We start from the raw sequence: 16,777 nt of genomic DNA on the forward strand, positions 1-16,777 counted from the left end.
GGGCTTCTGGTTGGGATGGATTCAAATGTGTTTATCCTCTGTGACAATGTCTATGCAGTTCCTGATGTAGCATAGTACACTGTCACAAAACACTTCCAGGTCCGGGTGTTCTAAAATATCCCAGTATGTCTTGCTGAAACATTCCTACAACTGCTAAGAGGCTCCGTCTGGCCAAGTTTTGACTGTCTTTGTGATATTTCTGTAGCAGTTTTGATGAGTGGGATACATGCCAGGATCAAAAACAGTAATGTGTGGTTAGACTTCCCCAGGTTTGGTAGTGGTTTAACCCTATAGCCCTGTTTGATGTCCAGTGTGTTGTCTGTGAGTAACTGCTGGGATACTGGTGGGCAAAATAAACAGTGACACTTCCCTACCAAGACTTTTGGTGCCTGCTAAACTAGTTGTCAACAATCGCACCCATTTAGTCCAAGAATTTGGTGACTGAGACGCCGAACAGAATTTTATTGATCAGTCTCTGTCTCGCTTTGTCTGGCAATCATGTTCAAAAAAAGAGTGGCTGTAGCTCAGGTAGTAGAGGTTATCTAGTAATCACAAGGTTGGTAGTTCATTTCCTGGCTGCATCCATTGGAGCGTAAATATTAGATAGAAAGCACATATTTATAACAACAACAAAAAAAGCATATGAAGAAGTGCATGAGTGAATGGGGCAAGTTGCTTCGAGTGCTCAGGTAGAGTAAAAAAAGTGCCAAATTAGAGCTAGAGCATTGTACCAAATTAGTTTTTTCCTTTTCAATGATCCTAACACTCCCCTGGTTCTTGAAGACTCTTGGCTTAACACTCATAGCCCAAATATAGATTGGAAAAATAATTGTATCTCTGGCTGGAGTCTCAGTAGTCACCAAAACTGTTTAAAGTTAGTTTGTGTTCCTAGCCTGTCTACCTGCCTGATCTGTCTTTTGTCCCTGGTGTATATCATGGGCTAGCTGACATTTTCAGTAAACACAGCTCTTTCTCTCTCTCCCTCCATACCGGCCATATGACTGCTCTATTGATCTGCTTCCCGATGCTCTGTTGTTTTCAAGATGTGTGTACAGTCTCATAAAACATGAACGAGAGGCTTTGGAGAAAGTACCACAGACTCACTAGCTGCTCGTATAATCCGTCCCTATTCTCTGGATTTCTTCTTTGTAGAAAAAAAAGAGGATAAATCTGATTTTCTTGATTTCCATGGTCTGAACATGGAGTCAGAATTTCAGAAGTACCCCCAAAACAGGATACAGCTTCAGCAATTCTTGGGGTTTGCAAACCTTTAGGGAACAGAGGGAGCAGAACATTCACTGATTGCTGTGATTGAGTAAATGAACCTTGCCTAACTCCACTCTGCCAAACACCTCAGCTGGCTCTCTTCTGCCAGTAGATTTAACCTAAGCATAACCACCAGCCAAAGGTGCTGATCATGCTATGGATTAGGATATGATGTAGCAAAGAATGCCGGTCGAGGATGAGCTGCAGGTGGGCAGAAGCCAGCATGGAGCCCCTGACCACAATGACCAGAGGCGGGCGCAGCAATTTAACTGCTGAGAACTTTTTTTTATATGATGTTTCATGTTTTCCCTTTAATGTTATTTTTTTTCATTATATTCCTTATTAAATCACCTCACGTTACTAGTTTTTAATTATATATATATATATATATACTGTCATGTGATGGAGTCCTGGTGGTTCCCTTGATACAGCTAGCATTTGCTGATGTACGCATGTTAACAATAAACGGAGATGATGCAAATAGTTTTAAAAGTCATTACATGAAATAACTTTTATGTATTATGTAATGTCTCTGTGAAGGTTCTCAGTCATCCAGGTCATCGTAGTCAAAGGAGCTTGCAAAGAAAAGCGTCTGGACTTCTTTAAGTTACTTGAAGACGTTTCACCTTCATCCGAGAAGCTTCTTCAGTTCTAAGGTCAAGTGGTGGAGAGTCCCAGATATAAACCTAGTGGGAGTTTCCCCCCACAGAGGGACAAAAGGAGCCACTCCTCTTTCAAACCATCGCATGGATGGTTTGAAAGAGGAGTGAAAGAAGCCATCTATGTCCACTGTGAGCGACCATCTTTGAACAGAGGCGGTGGTTTACGACACCAACTCTCTGCCATCTATAATCCAGTTTTGAGATCCCTCCCCAGACGCCTTAACGCCCACTCACATCCTGGGCCATCTGACCTCAGGAATTCGCATGATAAGGTGGGGCCAGGTTTCACAATGAACTCACCTGAAACTCTGGCTGATTGGGACCCACACCCAGTTCCACACCTTGGCTCAGGCGATTAGAGGATCATCAGGGGGTCCTTTTGTCCCTCTGTGGGGGGAAACTCCCACTAGGTTTATATCTGGGACTCTCCACCATTTGACCTTAGAACTGAAGAAGCTTCTCGGATGAGAGGTGAAACGTCTTCAAGCAACTTAAAGAAGTCCAGACACTTTTCTTTGCAAGCTCCTTTGACTATTATGTAATGTCGCAGCTTTACTCATTTATGTATGGTTAATCAGGATTTTCAACATGGGCATCATGGCAGTGAGGTATGATTAGTGGTGTGGCTGTAGAAGGGAAATAAGTGCCCGCTCATGCAGGATGGCCAGGTGGTGCAGGTCTCCAGGTCTCAGATATCTTCCCTTGATCCAGGAGAGATATCCAGTGTTCAAGAAAGAATACAAGGGGGTAAAGGCAATCCCTGAGTCAACAGAACCTGGTTCCCAGAAGGTCTTTGGTAGGGGCATTTGTAGGTGGATATTAAGTGTGTACATTGGGGATGTTCACTGATATCCTGTAGTACCAGTGGAAATGAAGTACAAGGACAGAAAGCACAGAATTGAGGCTGCTGCTAGCTCCCAAACGCTTACCCTGTTTCTGGGAATAGATTGGCCAGGGTTTAATAAGTTGATGGGACAATGTATGGAGGTGTGTTGACGACAGACAGGGAAATATGGTATATGTGCTGCATGTGGGGGTGACACAAGGTTGTCCATACTGTGGAGAGGAACCTGTAGAGCCTCTGATGGCTCCCGTAACACACTTCATGGAATAATTTCCACTTGAGCTGTGTCATCCTGATTAAAATTTACTGTCAGTTGGTGCAGCCCGATGCACCACGAACCCACACACAGAATTCACCCAATCGGTGACTTCCTGTTGCACTACAGTGTGCTGTACTGACTGTTAGCAGCATAACATGTTTTTAATTTGATACTTTGATGCATTTACTCTGCAGAGTGATTGTAGATGACTCCTCTCATGTCACATTTAACTCTTATTAAGCAGACCAGATGTACCAAATCAACAGTCTGGGTTTCAGTGCAGATTTTTAGATTCTACCTCCTTCATTAATTTATTTCTTATGGAAGTGGCAGATCAATATAGGATGAAACATTGCTCCCAGAATGTTGTTTGCATTATTTTAATGCAAATACATTTTGTAAATACAAAATGTTTTTAAATGATGATTGATTTATTCATGGAAAGAAGCTCAGGTATGCAAGCCTACGAGATTCTACGTGAAAAAGTGAAAATTGCTTGATATGCATCAGTGACACAACCAGTTATTAATTTTACGGGGGGGGGGGGGGGGGGGCTGCTTTTTCATATAGGCCAGTTGTACAAACTGCATTTTGTATTTACTTGTGTTATCTTTGTATAATATTATACATTTCTTTGGTGATCTGAAACATGTGTGATCAGCTACGGGACTTCTCAAGGCACTGTACGATCCAGAACACTGTAGTAGAAGTTAGATCAAAGTGTCCTAACATTGGACTCATGCTACACATGACTTGTATTTTTGCTTGGTATGCAGACTGAGTCAAATATGTTTTCTACACTAATACATACATCAGATACAGTGGATTTAAATGCATCAGCTTTTGCACACATTCCAACGTTCTGCCAATGATGGTTGAAGACACTTGTCCCATTATCACTGTATTTAAAATCTAACACATGCTTGATTTGATGTTCTGCATTTACCCAGGGTGTCGTATATGATTGTATTTAAGTTCCTGACTTTATCAAAGTGGTATCTTTAAAAGTCGCACAGCCTAACTCTTTAGATTTTTATAGCGATTGTATAATCCAACATTGTGTCTTGACGGTTTTTACAACTCTTAAGGTTACCTTAGCATATTAAACTTCTCCTTTCCCCATTTGAGGCTGATGTTTGACTTCGGAGGTAATATTTCTTGATCATACAAGTCTTTAACTAAGACACCAACATTTATTCCTGTCCATTGATTTATAAACTTATTTCCTTTTTTAAACAACTAGCTTCAATTTCTTAAAGTGTGAAATTGTGATGAACCAGTACCAACCTGTGAGGTGATGTACTTCTCCAGCGGACTCTCCCCTTGGCCTATGTTTAACATGGCTATATTGGGCCGCTGCTCCACTAGTGACTCCTCGCTCAGTAGTAACTTCCCTTTGAAGTTATGGACCACACACACCACCTACAAGCGCAAATATAACACATCTTTAAATTAGTATGGTTCTATGGCCAATGTGGCACATACACACAGTACCAACAGAATATATAGTTGTTGCGTTCGTTTTTCTGACCCTCCCCAGTTGGTGTCTAGTCTTCTTTTCTGTGCATCTTTTAAGAAAAGTAATGATCCACCATGCCTATGCCAGTTTCATCCCCTGCTTCAGAGAGTCCTGCATCCCAGGTTGCTGTCTCCACTGAACCTCAGGTATTACCCCTGTTCTGCGGCGGTGTGTCCCCAGAACCTGAACCATTTTCCAGGGAGCAGGGTTGCTGCAGGGGAGTTTTCCTCCAGGGTGATCTTGTGTTCGGCTGTTCTCCACACTTATTCCCCAATGATGCCAATGATGGCAGACAGTTGGTGTCGTAAACCACCGCCTCTGTTCAAAGATGGTCGCTCACAGTGGACATAGATGCTTCTTTCACTCCTCTTTCAAACCACCTGTCCTCTCTGTCCAAAATGTGAACATTGGCATCCTCGAAAGAGTGACCTTTGACCTTTAGATGCAGATGGACTGCTGAGTCTTGTCCTGTGGAGGTGGCTCTTCTATGTTGTGCCATGCGCTTGTGAAGTGGCTGTTTGGTCTCCCCAATGTAGAAGTCTGGGCATTCCTCGCTGCACTGTACAGCAGAGAAAACTCTCCTGAGTTTTTTGGTTTTTTCAGATACACCGGCTACATAGGAGATGACAATGTTGTTGCGTTTGTCTTTCTTATCCTCCCTAGTTGGTGTCTGATCTTCTTTTCTGTGCTTCTTTGCTGACTTGATAAAAGCCCAGTTAGGATAACCGCATGTTTTAAGAGCTTCCTTTACATTCCTTCTTCTTCTTCCCTTCATGCTTAGAGGGAACATGTTCTGCCCGGTGGTGTAGGGTCCTGATTACTCAAAGTTAGTGTTCGAGAGGGTGATGGGAGTCAAAGAGGAGGTACTGGTCCGTGTGTGTGGGCTTCCAGTACTTCATTGCTGAGGTTTCCATTCTCTTCCATGTGCACGGCACAGTCCAGGAATATCAAACAGCTATCTTTTTTAGTCTTGCCTGGTGAACTTAATGTTTTTCTCCATAGCATTGATGTAAGCAGTGAAAGATTCTGCATCTTTGGGTTTGATTTTGACCTCGGTGTCGTCTACATATCTGTACCAGTGGCTGGGTACTCACCCTTTAAAAGAGCCAAGAACCTTTTTTCCCCACTTCCTCCATGTAAAGGTTGACTACAATAGGTGACACAGGGGAGCCGATGGCACATCCATGTTTCTGTCTGTAAAAACCCTCGTTGTTTTTAAAATATGTGGTGGTAGATCAGAGTTCTAACAGTGTGCAAATTATGCAAACCAGAGTGGTTTAGATCTCTGGATTCATCTATTTCTAAATTCCTGTGGAAAGATAAACCCACCCCGGATTAGCATAAAAACACTCCAAAGGACTAAAGATAAAGGAGAACTAGATCTGCCTAACTTTCACCACTACATCTTAGCCAACAGGCTACAATACATCTCAGGATGGTTAAAACATACCCTCTGGTTATGGCCATAGAACAGGCACTACGCACTAATATAGAGATTTCTGACCTACCATTCATTAGCTCAAGCATCAAACAACATGTATGCTTTAAAAGCATCAATGTAAGATAAACCTAAGGTAAGATAAACCTTTATAAGTTTGTTATATATCAGCTCCTTTCTGACAGCATGGTGGGAGTTTCCATTAATCCCACACAAATGTACACCCATTTGAAACAACCCTGATATACTACAGAACACTAATATGTTTAACTTTCCAGATTGGAGTTGTAAAGGAATTAAAGATATTTGAAGGAACAGACTTTATTCCATTTGACAGACTAGTTATTTATTTTTATTGCATTCACAAACTCCAATCAGCCTTTTATGGCTGAGGAGTAATAAAAAAACTTTCTTAAATCAGTTATTTCAATCAGTTTACAGTACACATGAGCTTTGGGTATGAGTCTCACCAGGAAAGTGGCAATGGCAGTGCCAATGATAAAGCCAGCGATGACATCTGACCAGTGGTTGCGGTATTCAGCCACACGGTTCAAACCAGTGAGGAAGGCCAGACACATTAGCCCGAGAGACAACACTGGCTTAGCCAGACGAGTGCCTTTTGCCTGCACGGTACACGTCACATACATCTGCAGGGAAAGAGACATACAAGGACAGAGAGAAGCAAGCATTAAATCATCAGACATGTCTTGTAACATCACTGGCTTCACTCCATTCTATATTATCCCAAAATGCAGCTAAACATGGAACAAAAAGTACGGAAGTTTGTATTTGGTTGATCATTTCTTTCTTGTAAGAACTTTTTTTTTTCACAGTAAAGCTTATACTTGTGGGAAAGCCTGTATATTTCCTCTTAGTGGGTGGTTGAGTATGTGTGCTGCACCCATGAAAAACTTGCCAAATCAGCCCATACCAAACAGCTTCTTCTGTTACTGACTCTTGTTTGATGTTGTTTATTGGATTAGCTAATTGAAGTCTGAAGAAACAAGACTGGCAATTTAACAATCTATCCATTTAACAAACAAAAGCCTGAGTAGTATGTGGAAGAAACACACGTGGCATCCTATTCTTCAATCAGGATTTATGGCAAGTTGGCTAGGAGAAACTCAAAATGAGTCAATAGCAGTACAAGGCGTTTGGCATTGCCACAGAAGATTTGGCAAGTTTTTCATGGGCACAAACAACATAATTTAATTAAAACCTACAAATGCATTTTTTCTGATAGATGTAGCACCATGAAGGGGAAATAAACAGGCTTTCCATGAGATTTATTTACAACAAAGAAACTACAGAACAAAAAAGTTTATATTTCTGTCAGTATTTGAAAACAAACTTAATAAAAAGCATACTAAATCAGATTCTTTACTTTTAAAGTTGTCTGTAGGTAAATATTTGCTCAACATGAAGAATGGATGGATGGAAGTTGAAAGTGAATCACGAGTGAGCTGTTTGCATCCAACCTGTTATTTACTGCCATCCTGGATCTTCTTTGAAAGCTAGGTCGACAACCAGCCAAGGCAGCTTTTGTGTGATTGTTCAGTATACTTTTATGCTTATGTTAGCGCTGTCAGCGTTAATCTCGTTGAGGTTCACGCCATAATCGCATTAACGCGGCAAATCTCCGTTAGCCAATTACCGTGGATCACCCTGTGCGCGGCGCTAACGTGCTAACGAGCTAACCATGCTAACCACGCTAACCACGCTAATCCGTTGATGCCATGCAGCCCCACACAGCCCCCCAAACATAAAATGCTATGTACAGATATGTAAATGGTAAATGGCCTGTATTTGTATAGCGCTTTACACAACCAGTCATCCACCCATTCACAAACACATTCACACACTGGTGATGGCAAGCTATGTAGCCACAGCCACCCTGGGGCGCACTGACAGAGGCGAGGCTGCCGGACACTGGCGCCACCGGGCCCTCTGTACTCTCTACCACTTCATTAGTACAGGGTTGGACCTGGACCCTCAGACTTGCCTTGCTTCATAGTGTAACTCAGGGGTCGGCAACCCTGGGCACGCGTGCCACACCTGGCACACAAAGGGTTAACTGATGGCAGTGATGGCAAGACCACAGCTGGGCATTTGCCTGGTGGGCCGATGGTGATTTTTCGTTTTTATGGGCCGATGATTTTTTTTTTTTAGTAACAGTATAAACAATGAAAGGTGGTGGATTGGCCAGACGTTGGCAGATGTGTAAAAATAAGTCAGTTGTTTGGTGGTGGCTATGGCGGAGCTTCCACAGAGGCAGCAGGTGGATGAGGGAAAGGGGAGGCAGGAGGAGCAGAGACCTGAGGCGGCCACCGGTCCAAGTGTCAGGTGAACTGAACTTCAGGTAAGAAGTTATGACCTGCAGTCTATCTGGGTCAGATATAAACCAAGTTTAGGTGGAGTTTATTTTCGTTGTGCTGATTTTTTACAGTCAGTTACAATAACTTGTACTGCGTGCTAGCTAGCATGACGGAGTTTCTATACAGCTGGGTGGTGCTTTGATGTTACTGATAGTGAACTTTATTTTATTCATAAGGTTACCCAGATAGCAAGGAGACATTGAACTGATGTTGATTTTTAGTTATTCGTTATTTGAAGGTCGACGTATGTATGATATTTCTACAGCTGACTTAAACAGAAGGAGAAAAGCATAAATTTCACAGATGATACCAACGCTGAACAAAGAAAACATTTTCATGTCATACCCTACCTGGAACTTATCTAGAATATCATGTTTTTCCTCTTTTTATTGACATTGTGCTTTTTTTTTTTCATTTTCTCAATTCAGATCAGTGTCTTCAAATTATTGTTAGTTTTTAACCATTTTTGTGTGATGTTGTAAATTTTACTGTAACTTAAGGCAAAATAAGCAAAAAACACAATGCAGTTCAATACTAATGTTTTGTTTTGTTTTAGACCAAATCCCTTATACAGTTACAGACTCTGATGATGAGCAACCTCCAAAATAAAAGGTTTCCCCAGGCACCATGTGTGAAAGTACCAGGTAATAATGTAATGTTTAGTGTGTGTGTATATGTGTGTGTGTGAGAACAGGAACCTTTGTAAACGAGTTGTATGTAATCTTTAATTTTTTTTTTTTTTTCTAAACAGCCTCCACCACTCTGCAGTCTGCCCCCCAACCCACTACTAGTAACCATCATGAAGCCTCGGCCAGCTACTGGCTCCTTTTGCCAACCTACACAGCTATGCAACCTCCCCACCAAATAGTCTGCGTTCAGTGCCTTCTCTAACGACGGTATGCTTTGAGCTGCATCACAATTTCATTGTAATCTTAACTTCAAAACACTAATTTATGCTATTGAATATCATATTTAGCTTTTTTAGATTCCAGAGAGTCTGAGGCAAATTCTTTCGACTTTGAGATTTTACATAGCATTTCATTTATATGTTAAAAGGCTAAATTGTAAACAGTTTTAACAGGTTGAACTACTTAAACCTGAATGCAAAATGTGAAGCCATCACTTATGGATATAGTTGTTTTTCTCATCACAATGCTTATCCAGTTTATCACAAGCCAGTATTCTTTGTGTTATTGTTCTTTTGAACACATGTGGCCTTCCAAAAACGCATAATCATGACAACAGAGCTGATCAGAGAAGTCGGGACCCTCTGTGAAGAGTTCAGAGCCTTTGGTTAATCCTGCAGCACTGACCCTGTTGATGCTGAACATAGATGAGATGAACTGCAATGACCGGAGGGGAATAAAGCAATGGTAAGTTCTTAAAGGTTATGGGACTTTTGTAACCCAGAACTTTAGAGATTGTCAAATTCGGTTAAACTGCTTAAAAATGGCCTTCTCCTGTATGTTCTGCTTGAATATACAACAGCAGGCTATCATTGGAAGATCCAATAAATAGGAATAGAAATGCATTTCACTGCAAATAGTTTGGTTTATTCATTTTATCTCTAGAAATTTAGGTTTTGAGTTTTTCAGCTAATGGCTCATTGAGAATCAAAGTGAGGCAGCAGTTTGCTGATTTCTGCCTTGTGACTTTCATATTAATCAGCCTAGTAGTTTAGATGCTTTCACCCTGCTGAAGACAATTGACAAGAGGTTATTCATATTTAAGCTCTAATTTGGCCTTTTTTTCCTTCTTTTTGTTTGTTTGTGTCCTAGATGGCCTGACTCTGGAGTAAGCTAAAAAAAAGTGACCTGTAACCAATACATGTAACAAAGAAGCTTTTTTAAATATAATAAATTACTTTGTTATTGATACAGAGATGTCTGTCATTTTTTTTATTATTACATAATGCCAGATGCTTCATATTATATGGATATTATTATGGACATGACAAATTGTAAGACTATGTCCATATAATGGTTTCCTATTTGTGGATCATACACAATTGTCTTTTTTGCAGGTTTAAGTATTGATTGTAATTTATTAGTATTGATACAAATACCTGTTAAGTACTGATTTTTAGTCATGACGTTATTGTTGTTTCAATAGTAACCAAGGGTGCAGTGATTCAATATCAGAATCTGACACTGTTTCAACATTAACAGTGTTTCAAAATTTGGCGTCAAATCAATGTCAGAGTTCAACATTGATTCAATATTGGGTAGTTGATTGATTGGTTAGTTAGTAGAGTTGCCAACCGTCCCGTAAAAAGCGGAATCGTCTCGCATTCAGAGAAAATATGCCACGTTTCGTGTTGAGCTGAAAAGGAACAGTTTGTCCCAAACTTCAGCTACAATGAAAAAAAGACACAAAGCTGGAGTTATTCTGTCTTTACGCTGTCAGCTGCCTCTTCTTCTCTCATTCTCTTCTCTCCCTCTCCTGTTTCTACTTCAATCATGAAACTGATCAATGATCAGCTGATCGTCTCTCTTGTTTGTTTATCGCCCACTTTGCGCCAGAAAGAGGAAACCAGCGGATGTCGCGCTAAACAACAGCAGCACGTTTAAGCTTGATCAGCTGTTGTTAGAATTTATTTAATATTAATTTCTAGCATCAGCTGATGTTTGCTGGAGCCACAGCTGTAAAGCTGCTGGTCATGATGGTTTGGATATGTGGTGAGAGGGAAACATGAAGATGAAACCAGGAGACGTCCTTACTGAATCATCAGAGCTGAACAGGTGATGGAGAAACAGGTTTACCTTTTAGGTGACATGGATGAGTTGAAGTTATGAACTGTTTCTGAGAGACAAATAACACCAGGATCCTTTTCTAAGTAGCTGACAGCTGGTAACTGTGCAGGGGCGGGTCTAGCAATGTTTTGCCAGGGGGCAGGTAGGGCATTAACAGGGAGAGGGGGGCACAAAGAAATACTTTCGTATTCTCATTTAAAATGTCTAGCTTTTAATAAATAATTATCTGAATCTTCCAACCAAAGTTTTTATCTGACGTAAAATGTATAGAAATCATAAATATACCAACAAGACTGTACATCACTGTCACAACAGCGCTTGTTTTCATTCAAAGGCTTTATGGCTTTAATACCTGGGGGGCCGGTCTCTAGTCAAAATGCCCGGGCTGATTTTTTTTGTCCCAGTTCAGCCCTGGGCACGACACACAGTGAGTTAATCTGAGCAGGTGCATTAAAAAATAAATGGCCGGGCCAGCGGTGCACATCGCAAATTAGCTCGCATAGACACATTAGTTGTGCCGCTTCTTAATGACGGTATCTTAGCTAACAACCCCAACTACCAGATTCAACTTGTAATTGGCTAAAAATAACTTAGCCTACCAGTGAGAGGGACGTTGCTAGCTGGCAGTTTTTTCAAGCAATGTTGAAATTTCCACATTCCAACACTTCAAAAGCTTCAGGAGCTGTCCGCTCAGTGCTGCACCACGGAAATACACGGATACATCCGTAGACTCGAGACAGAATTCACAATGTGTTTTCAGGACTTTCAGGTGTTTGGACCAATGTCTTCTTTTTGCCTCAGACAGTCAGAAATATTATAATTCAGATCATGCATCAGTACATTTCATCTATAAAAAGGAAGCTGATACTTTTGAAACTTTATCAAAGGTGTGAGCATCACAGCAGATGCCTTTGTGTCAAAGTAACTGAGGATAAAACACAGAAAAACATGAAGGCAATTTTCCTGGCCTGGGATTTATAAAAAATTTCTGCAGTAGATCAAAAACAAAAGAAAACCATTAATCAATATATGAACATGACCTGATGCTGCTGAAGTGAAGCAGAGCTAAGTTACAGATGTTTTATTAGAGACACCGCTGAGCGTTTTGCAATTTTGCATAATTTTAAAAGTTTAAATTTGTTTAGTAGCCTATTGAACAGCAGAAATGAGGTTTTATTTTCGGAAGTAAGTAAAAGGAAAAAAAACAGCGGCCGACAGCGCTGTAAACAACGGTAGACTGGTGCGTAATAAGCAAGTGAATAATGCAGAAAACAGATTTTTAGACGGGAAACTGTTCTTGAAGTACACAGAGAGAGAGCTGTGCATGAAGTGTGATTTTATCGTGGTGGCAGCAAAACAGCAAAAGTCAGAGGGAATCCATGACGATGTTTATGTGAAGCTTAGTTTGGATCTTCTTTTGCTGCTGGTTCAGTCAATATTGTTTGGAGAGAGATAAAACTAACAGCTTCAGAATCAGCACCAAAAGGGCGTAAACACAAAGTGCGGACCCGCCGACGCATCAGAATCAGCGAGCTGTCGGCTTTCAGCCTCAACCGTGTCCGTGCCTTAGGGTGAGAAAGGCCACATCTCACTGATTCTGATCCGTTGGCAGGTCCGCGCTGTGTGTTTACGTCTTTGTGCAGAATCCGTGTTCCTGATCTCATTTACTGTTTTAGCTGTTTGTTGGTTGTTGAAATTTTGTGAGGTTTAACCTGAGATTCTGGCGTTTCAGGCAAAATAAATGTATATTAAAAAATCTATTCAGGATTTTAATGAATTGATATCACGTTGTCCAAGCTAGAATCGATTTTAATCGATAAATCGATAATCAAAACCCACCCCTATGTATAACAAGTTAAGAAATAAATAATCCAACCTCTTCTTAGGTCAATTATGGAGTTCCACAGGGTTCAGTGCTAGGACCAATTCTGTTTACATTATACATGCTTCCCTTAGGCAGCATCATTAGAAGACATAGCATACATTTACACTGTTATGCAGATGACACCCAGCTCTATCTGTCCATGAAGCCAGATAACACACACCAATGAGTTAAACTGCAGGAATGTCTTAAAGACATAAAGACCTGGATGGCCACTAACTTCCTGCTTCTTAATTCAGATCAAACTGAGGTTATTGTACTCGGCCCTGAAAAGCTTAGAAATATGGTATCTAACCAGATTCTTACTCTGGATGGCATTACCTTGGCCTCCAGTAACACTGTGAGGAACCTTGGAGTCATTTTTGACCAGGATATGTCCTTCAACGCACATATTAAACAAATATGTAAGACTGCTTTCTTCCATTTGCGCAACATCTCTAAAATTAGAAATATCCTGTCTCAGAGTGACGCTGAAAAACTAGTTCATGCATTTATTACTTCCAGGCTGGACGACTGTAATTCATTATTATCAGGATGTCCAAAAAACTCACTGAAAAGCCTTCAGCTAATCCAAAATGCTGCAGCAAGAGTCCTGACAGGGACTAGAAAGAGAGAGCATATTTCTCCTGTTTTGGCTTCCCTTCATTGGCTTCCTGTTAAATCCAGAATTCAAAATCCTGCTCCTCACATACAAGGTCTTAAATAATCAGGCCCCATCTTATCTTAATGACCTTGTAGTACCATATCACCCTATTAGAGCACTTCGCTCCCACTCTGCAGGCCTACTTGTTGTTCCTAGAGTATTTAAAAGTAGAATGGGAGGCAGAGCCTTCAGTTTTCAGGCCCCTCTTCTGTGAAACCAGCTTCCAGTTTGGATTCAGGAGACAGACACTATCTCTACTTTCAAGATTAGGCTTCAAACTTTCCTTTTTGCTAAAGCATATAGTTAGGGCTGGACCAGGTGACCCCGAATCCTCCCTTAGTTATGCTGCAATAGATGTAGGCTGCCGGGGATTCCCATGATGCATTGAGTTTTTCCTTTCCAGTCACCTTTCTCACTCACTATGTGTTAACAGACCTCTCTGCATTGAATCATATCTGTTATTAATCTCTGTCTCTCTTCCACAGCACGTCTTTATCCTGTCTTCCTTCTCTCACCCCAACCAATCACAGCAGATGGCCCCGCCCCTCCCTGAGCCTGGTTCTGCCGGAGGTTTCTTCCTGTTAAAAGGGAGTTTTTCCTTCCCACTGTCGCCAAAGTGCTTGCTCATAGGGGGTAATATGATTGTTGGGTTTTTCTCTGTATGTATTATTATAGGATCTACCTTATAATATAAAGCACCTTTAGCTGACTGTTTTTGTGATTCGGTGCTGTTTAAATAAATTGAATTAATTCCCATTGATAATTTTGAGTCTTAATCTACATACGTACTGGAAGTGATAGACAGTGATGTAGTGATGAAAGACCACAGAAAGAGAATGATGTTCCACGACTTCCGAAGACTGTGCGAAAAAAACGTGGGTGACGGGAAGTGGGTGGGGTACTGTCAATGAGAGTGAGGAATATAGGTGATTTACATGTGACCTGGTGATAAATACATAGCCCGTTACCTAAGCAACCTGAGCCTGAAAGTGACAAACTATAACCTTCACAACAATGTTGAAATGCATACAGAGTTTTAGTGTTTAGTTTCAATCCCTTTATTTTAAATTAATTATCTGGTTAGGGGTTGTTTTCACATTTATTTCTATATTTACTTTGCTTGTGTAGCGGTGTTATCATGGAGGTAACTGAGGGCAAGGCTGGACAGAGGGTTGCTGGGAATGAGGCTGAAGCTTGTGGCTATGATTGACATGGTAGAGATTGTGGGCGACACTGAGTTTTGCTTTCTCTCATAATGCTGTTGAGCTAGTTCAGCTTTTGAACCTTAACACAGTTTGTGTGTGGTTGTGATGTTTTTTTAATTATTTAGGTTTTTTTTATCGAGTTTGAGGGTATTGAGGTCTTGTCTCTGTGCTACTAAGTTACTGTAGGGGCTTCCCAATTCCTGGGCTGCATCCTTCAAAGGATGTGAAAACTGCAAAGGCCCAAACTAAGGGGCTGTTAAATGGGATTGTCCAGCCTTCAATTCAATGCTCCAGTTGCCTAGCAACTGCTAAACTATCAGCTAGAGACATTTTTAACAGCATCATTTTACAGAGATGTGATGAAAAATCTTCTATCTTCTAATTCGCTTTATTTTTACTGGAGTAAACTGTTATGTTTAATGGGTATGTGACGTATCTACTGCCACGAGACCATGACCCTATAAAAACACGATTGTTAGGCTGTGTACCTTTAGCTGAAAGACCGTTTGTGTTCTGCTCTCAGCCTGAGAGGATGGAAATGTTTGAGAGGTGTTGTGAACCACAGTGCCACCTTCTGGTGTTAAGAATGTGCAATCAGTTGTAGTCAGTGGTTTGGAAGACAACATTGTGTGACTAGCTTGTTCCTCTGTGAATTATTATTTTACATTGTTGCCTTGGAAACAATCTGTCTGAGAGTATTCTTTGGTATACCCAGTATTTTAAATGTTATTAAACCAACAATTTTAGTTGGTTAAAATTTAATTGAAGCCTAAATAACTGATATTTGGGGGTACAATGACTGTATTTTTTTGTCATTCAAGTCAAAGTATTTTGGCTTTAGATCAATTGGAGACTGTTAATGTTAATACGGATCTTTGCAACAATTAGTTATGAGAAGCGTCAAGAAAGTCAAGAAAAGTTACGCCTTGTTTTTATTGGAGAAGTGTGAAGTGTCTGACTTTGAAGATGGAAACTCACCGCAAGAACAGAACAGTTAGCCAGTGTGGTTCGTGCTTATTTCACATTAAGAATATAAACATGTTGTGGTGAAATGTCCTTCACTGATGCATCACAGACTACTCCCACAGAAGTCAGTCATCTTAATAATTTTACCTCCTCACTACGTACGACTCTGGATACTTTAGTTCCTGTGAAAAATGAGGCCTCAAATCAGAAGCACTTGACTCCCTGGTATAACTGTCAAAATGCCCACTGAGATAACTCATCGGCTGGAGAGGAAATGGCGTGTCACAAATTTAGAGGATCATCATTTAGCCTGGAGAAATAGTTTGTTGCTTTATAAGAAAGCCCTCCACAAAGCCAGAACATCTTACTACTCATCACTGATTGAAGAAAATAAGAACAACCCCAGGTTTCTCTTCAGCACTGTAGCCAGGCTGACAAACAGTCAGAGCTCTGTTGAGCCAACCATCCCTTTAACGTTAACTAGTGATGACTTCATGAACTTCTTCACAAATAAAATTTTTATCATTAGAGAAAAAATTACCAATAATCATCCCACAGATGTAATATTATCTACAGCTACTCTTAGTACCATTGATGTTAAGTTAGACTCTTTTTCTCCAATCGATCTTTCTGAGTTAACTTCAATAATTACTTCCTCCAAACCATCAACGTGTCTTTTAGACCCCATTCCTACAAAACTGCTCAAAGAAGTCCTGCCATTGATTAATTCCTCAGTCATGATCATGATTGAAGCTGTAGTTGGACTGCAAAATCCACTTCTTACTTCACCACATGTTGTGTCCCCATCGTCTGTGAAAAATATCGCTGGAATTTGAAAGAAGAAGGAACACTTCTTCTTATTTGCTAAAGTCTACAGCAGCACAAAACCTGCTTTAGATGTAAAAAAAAATGCTGTTGTGAACATATGTGACATATGTATTTGTTTCACTATCAGGGGAATATTT

The 16,777-nt window shown here is 40.6% G+C and overlaps 1 protein-coding gene across 1 annotated transcript in view; it reads right to left on the reverse strand.

Moving 5' to 3' along the window:
- plppr5b (phospholipid phosphatase related 5b) overlaps positions 1–16,777 on the reverse strand; it is a 104,390-nt gene that overhangs the window by 17,168 nt on the left and 70,445 nt on the right. The window contains exons 6-7 of the mRNA XM_087845808.1: positions 6,459–6,635; positions 4,319–4,453 (exon numbers count right to left, since the gene is read on the reverse strand). Coding sequence (XP_087701934.1) covers positions 4,319–4,453; positions 6,459–6,635 — 312 coding nt within the window. The remainder of the gene's footprint in view (positions 1–4,318; positions 4,454–6,458; positions 6,636–16,777) is intronic.

Source organism: Neolamprologus brichardi, chromosome 9 (assembly GCF_056152115.1).
Source record: "Neolamprologus brichardi isolate AB-2024 chromosome 9, ASM5615211v1, whole genome shotgun sequence".
NCBI lineage: Eukaryota > Metazoa > Chordata > Actinopteri > Cichliformes > Cichlidae > Neolamprologus > Neolamprologus brichardi.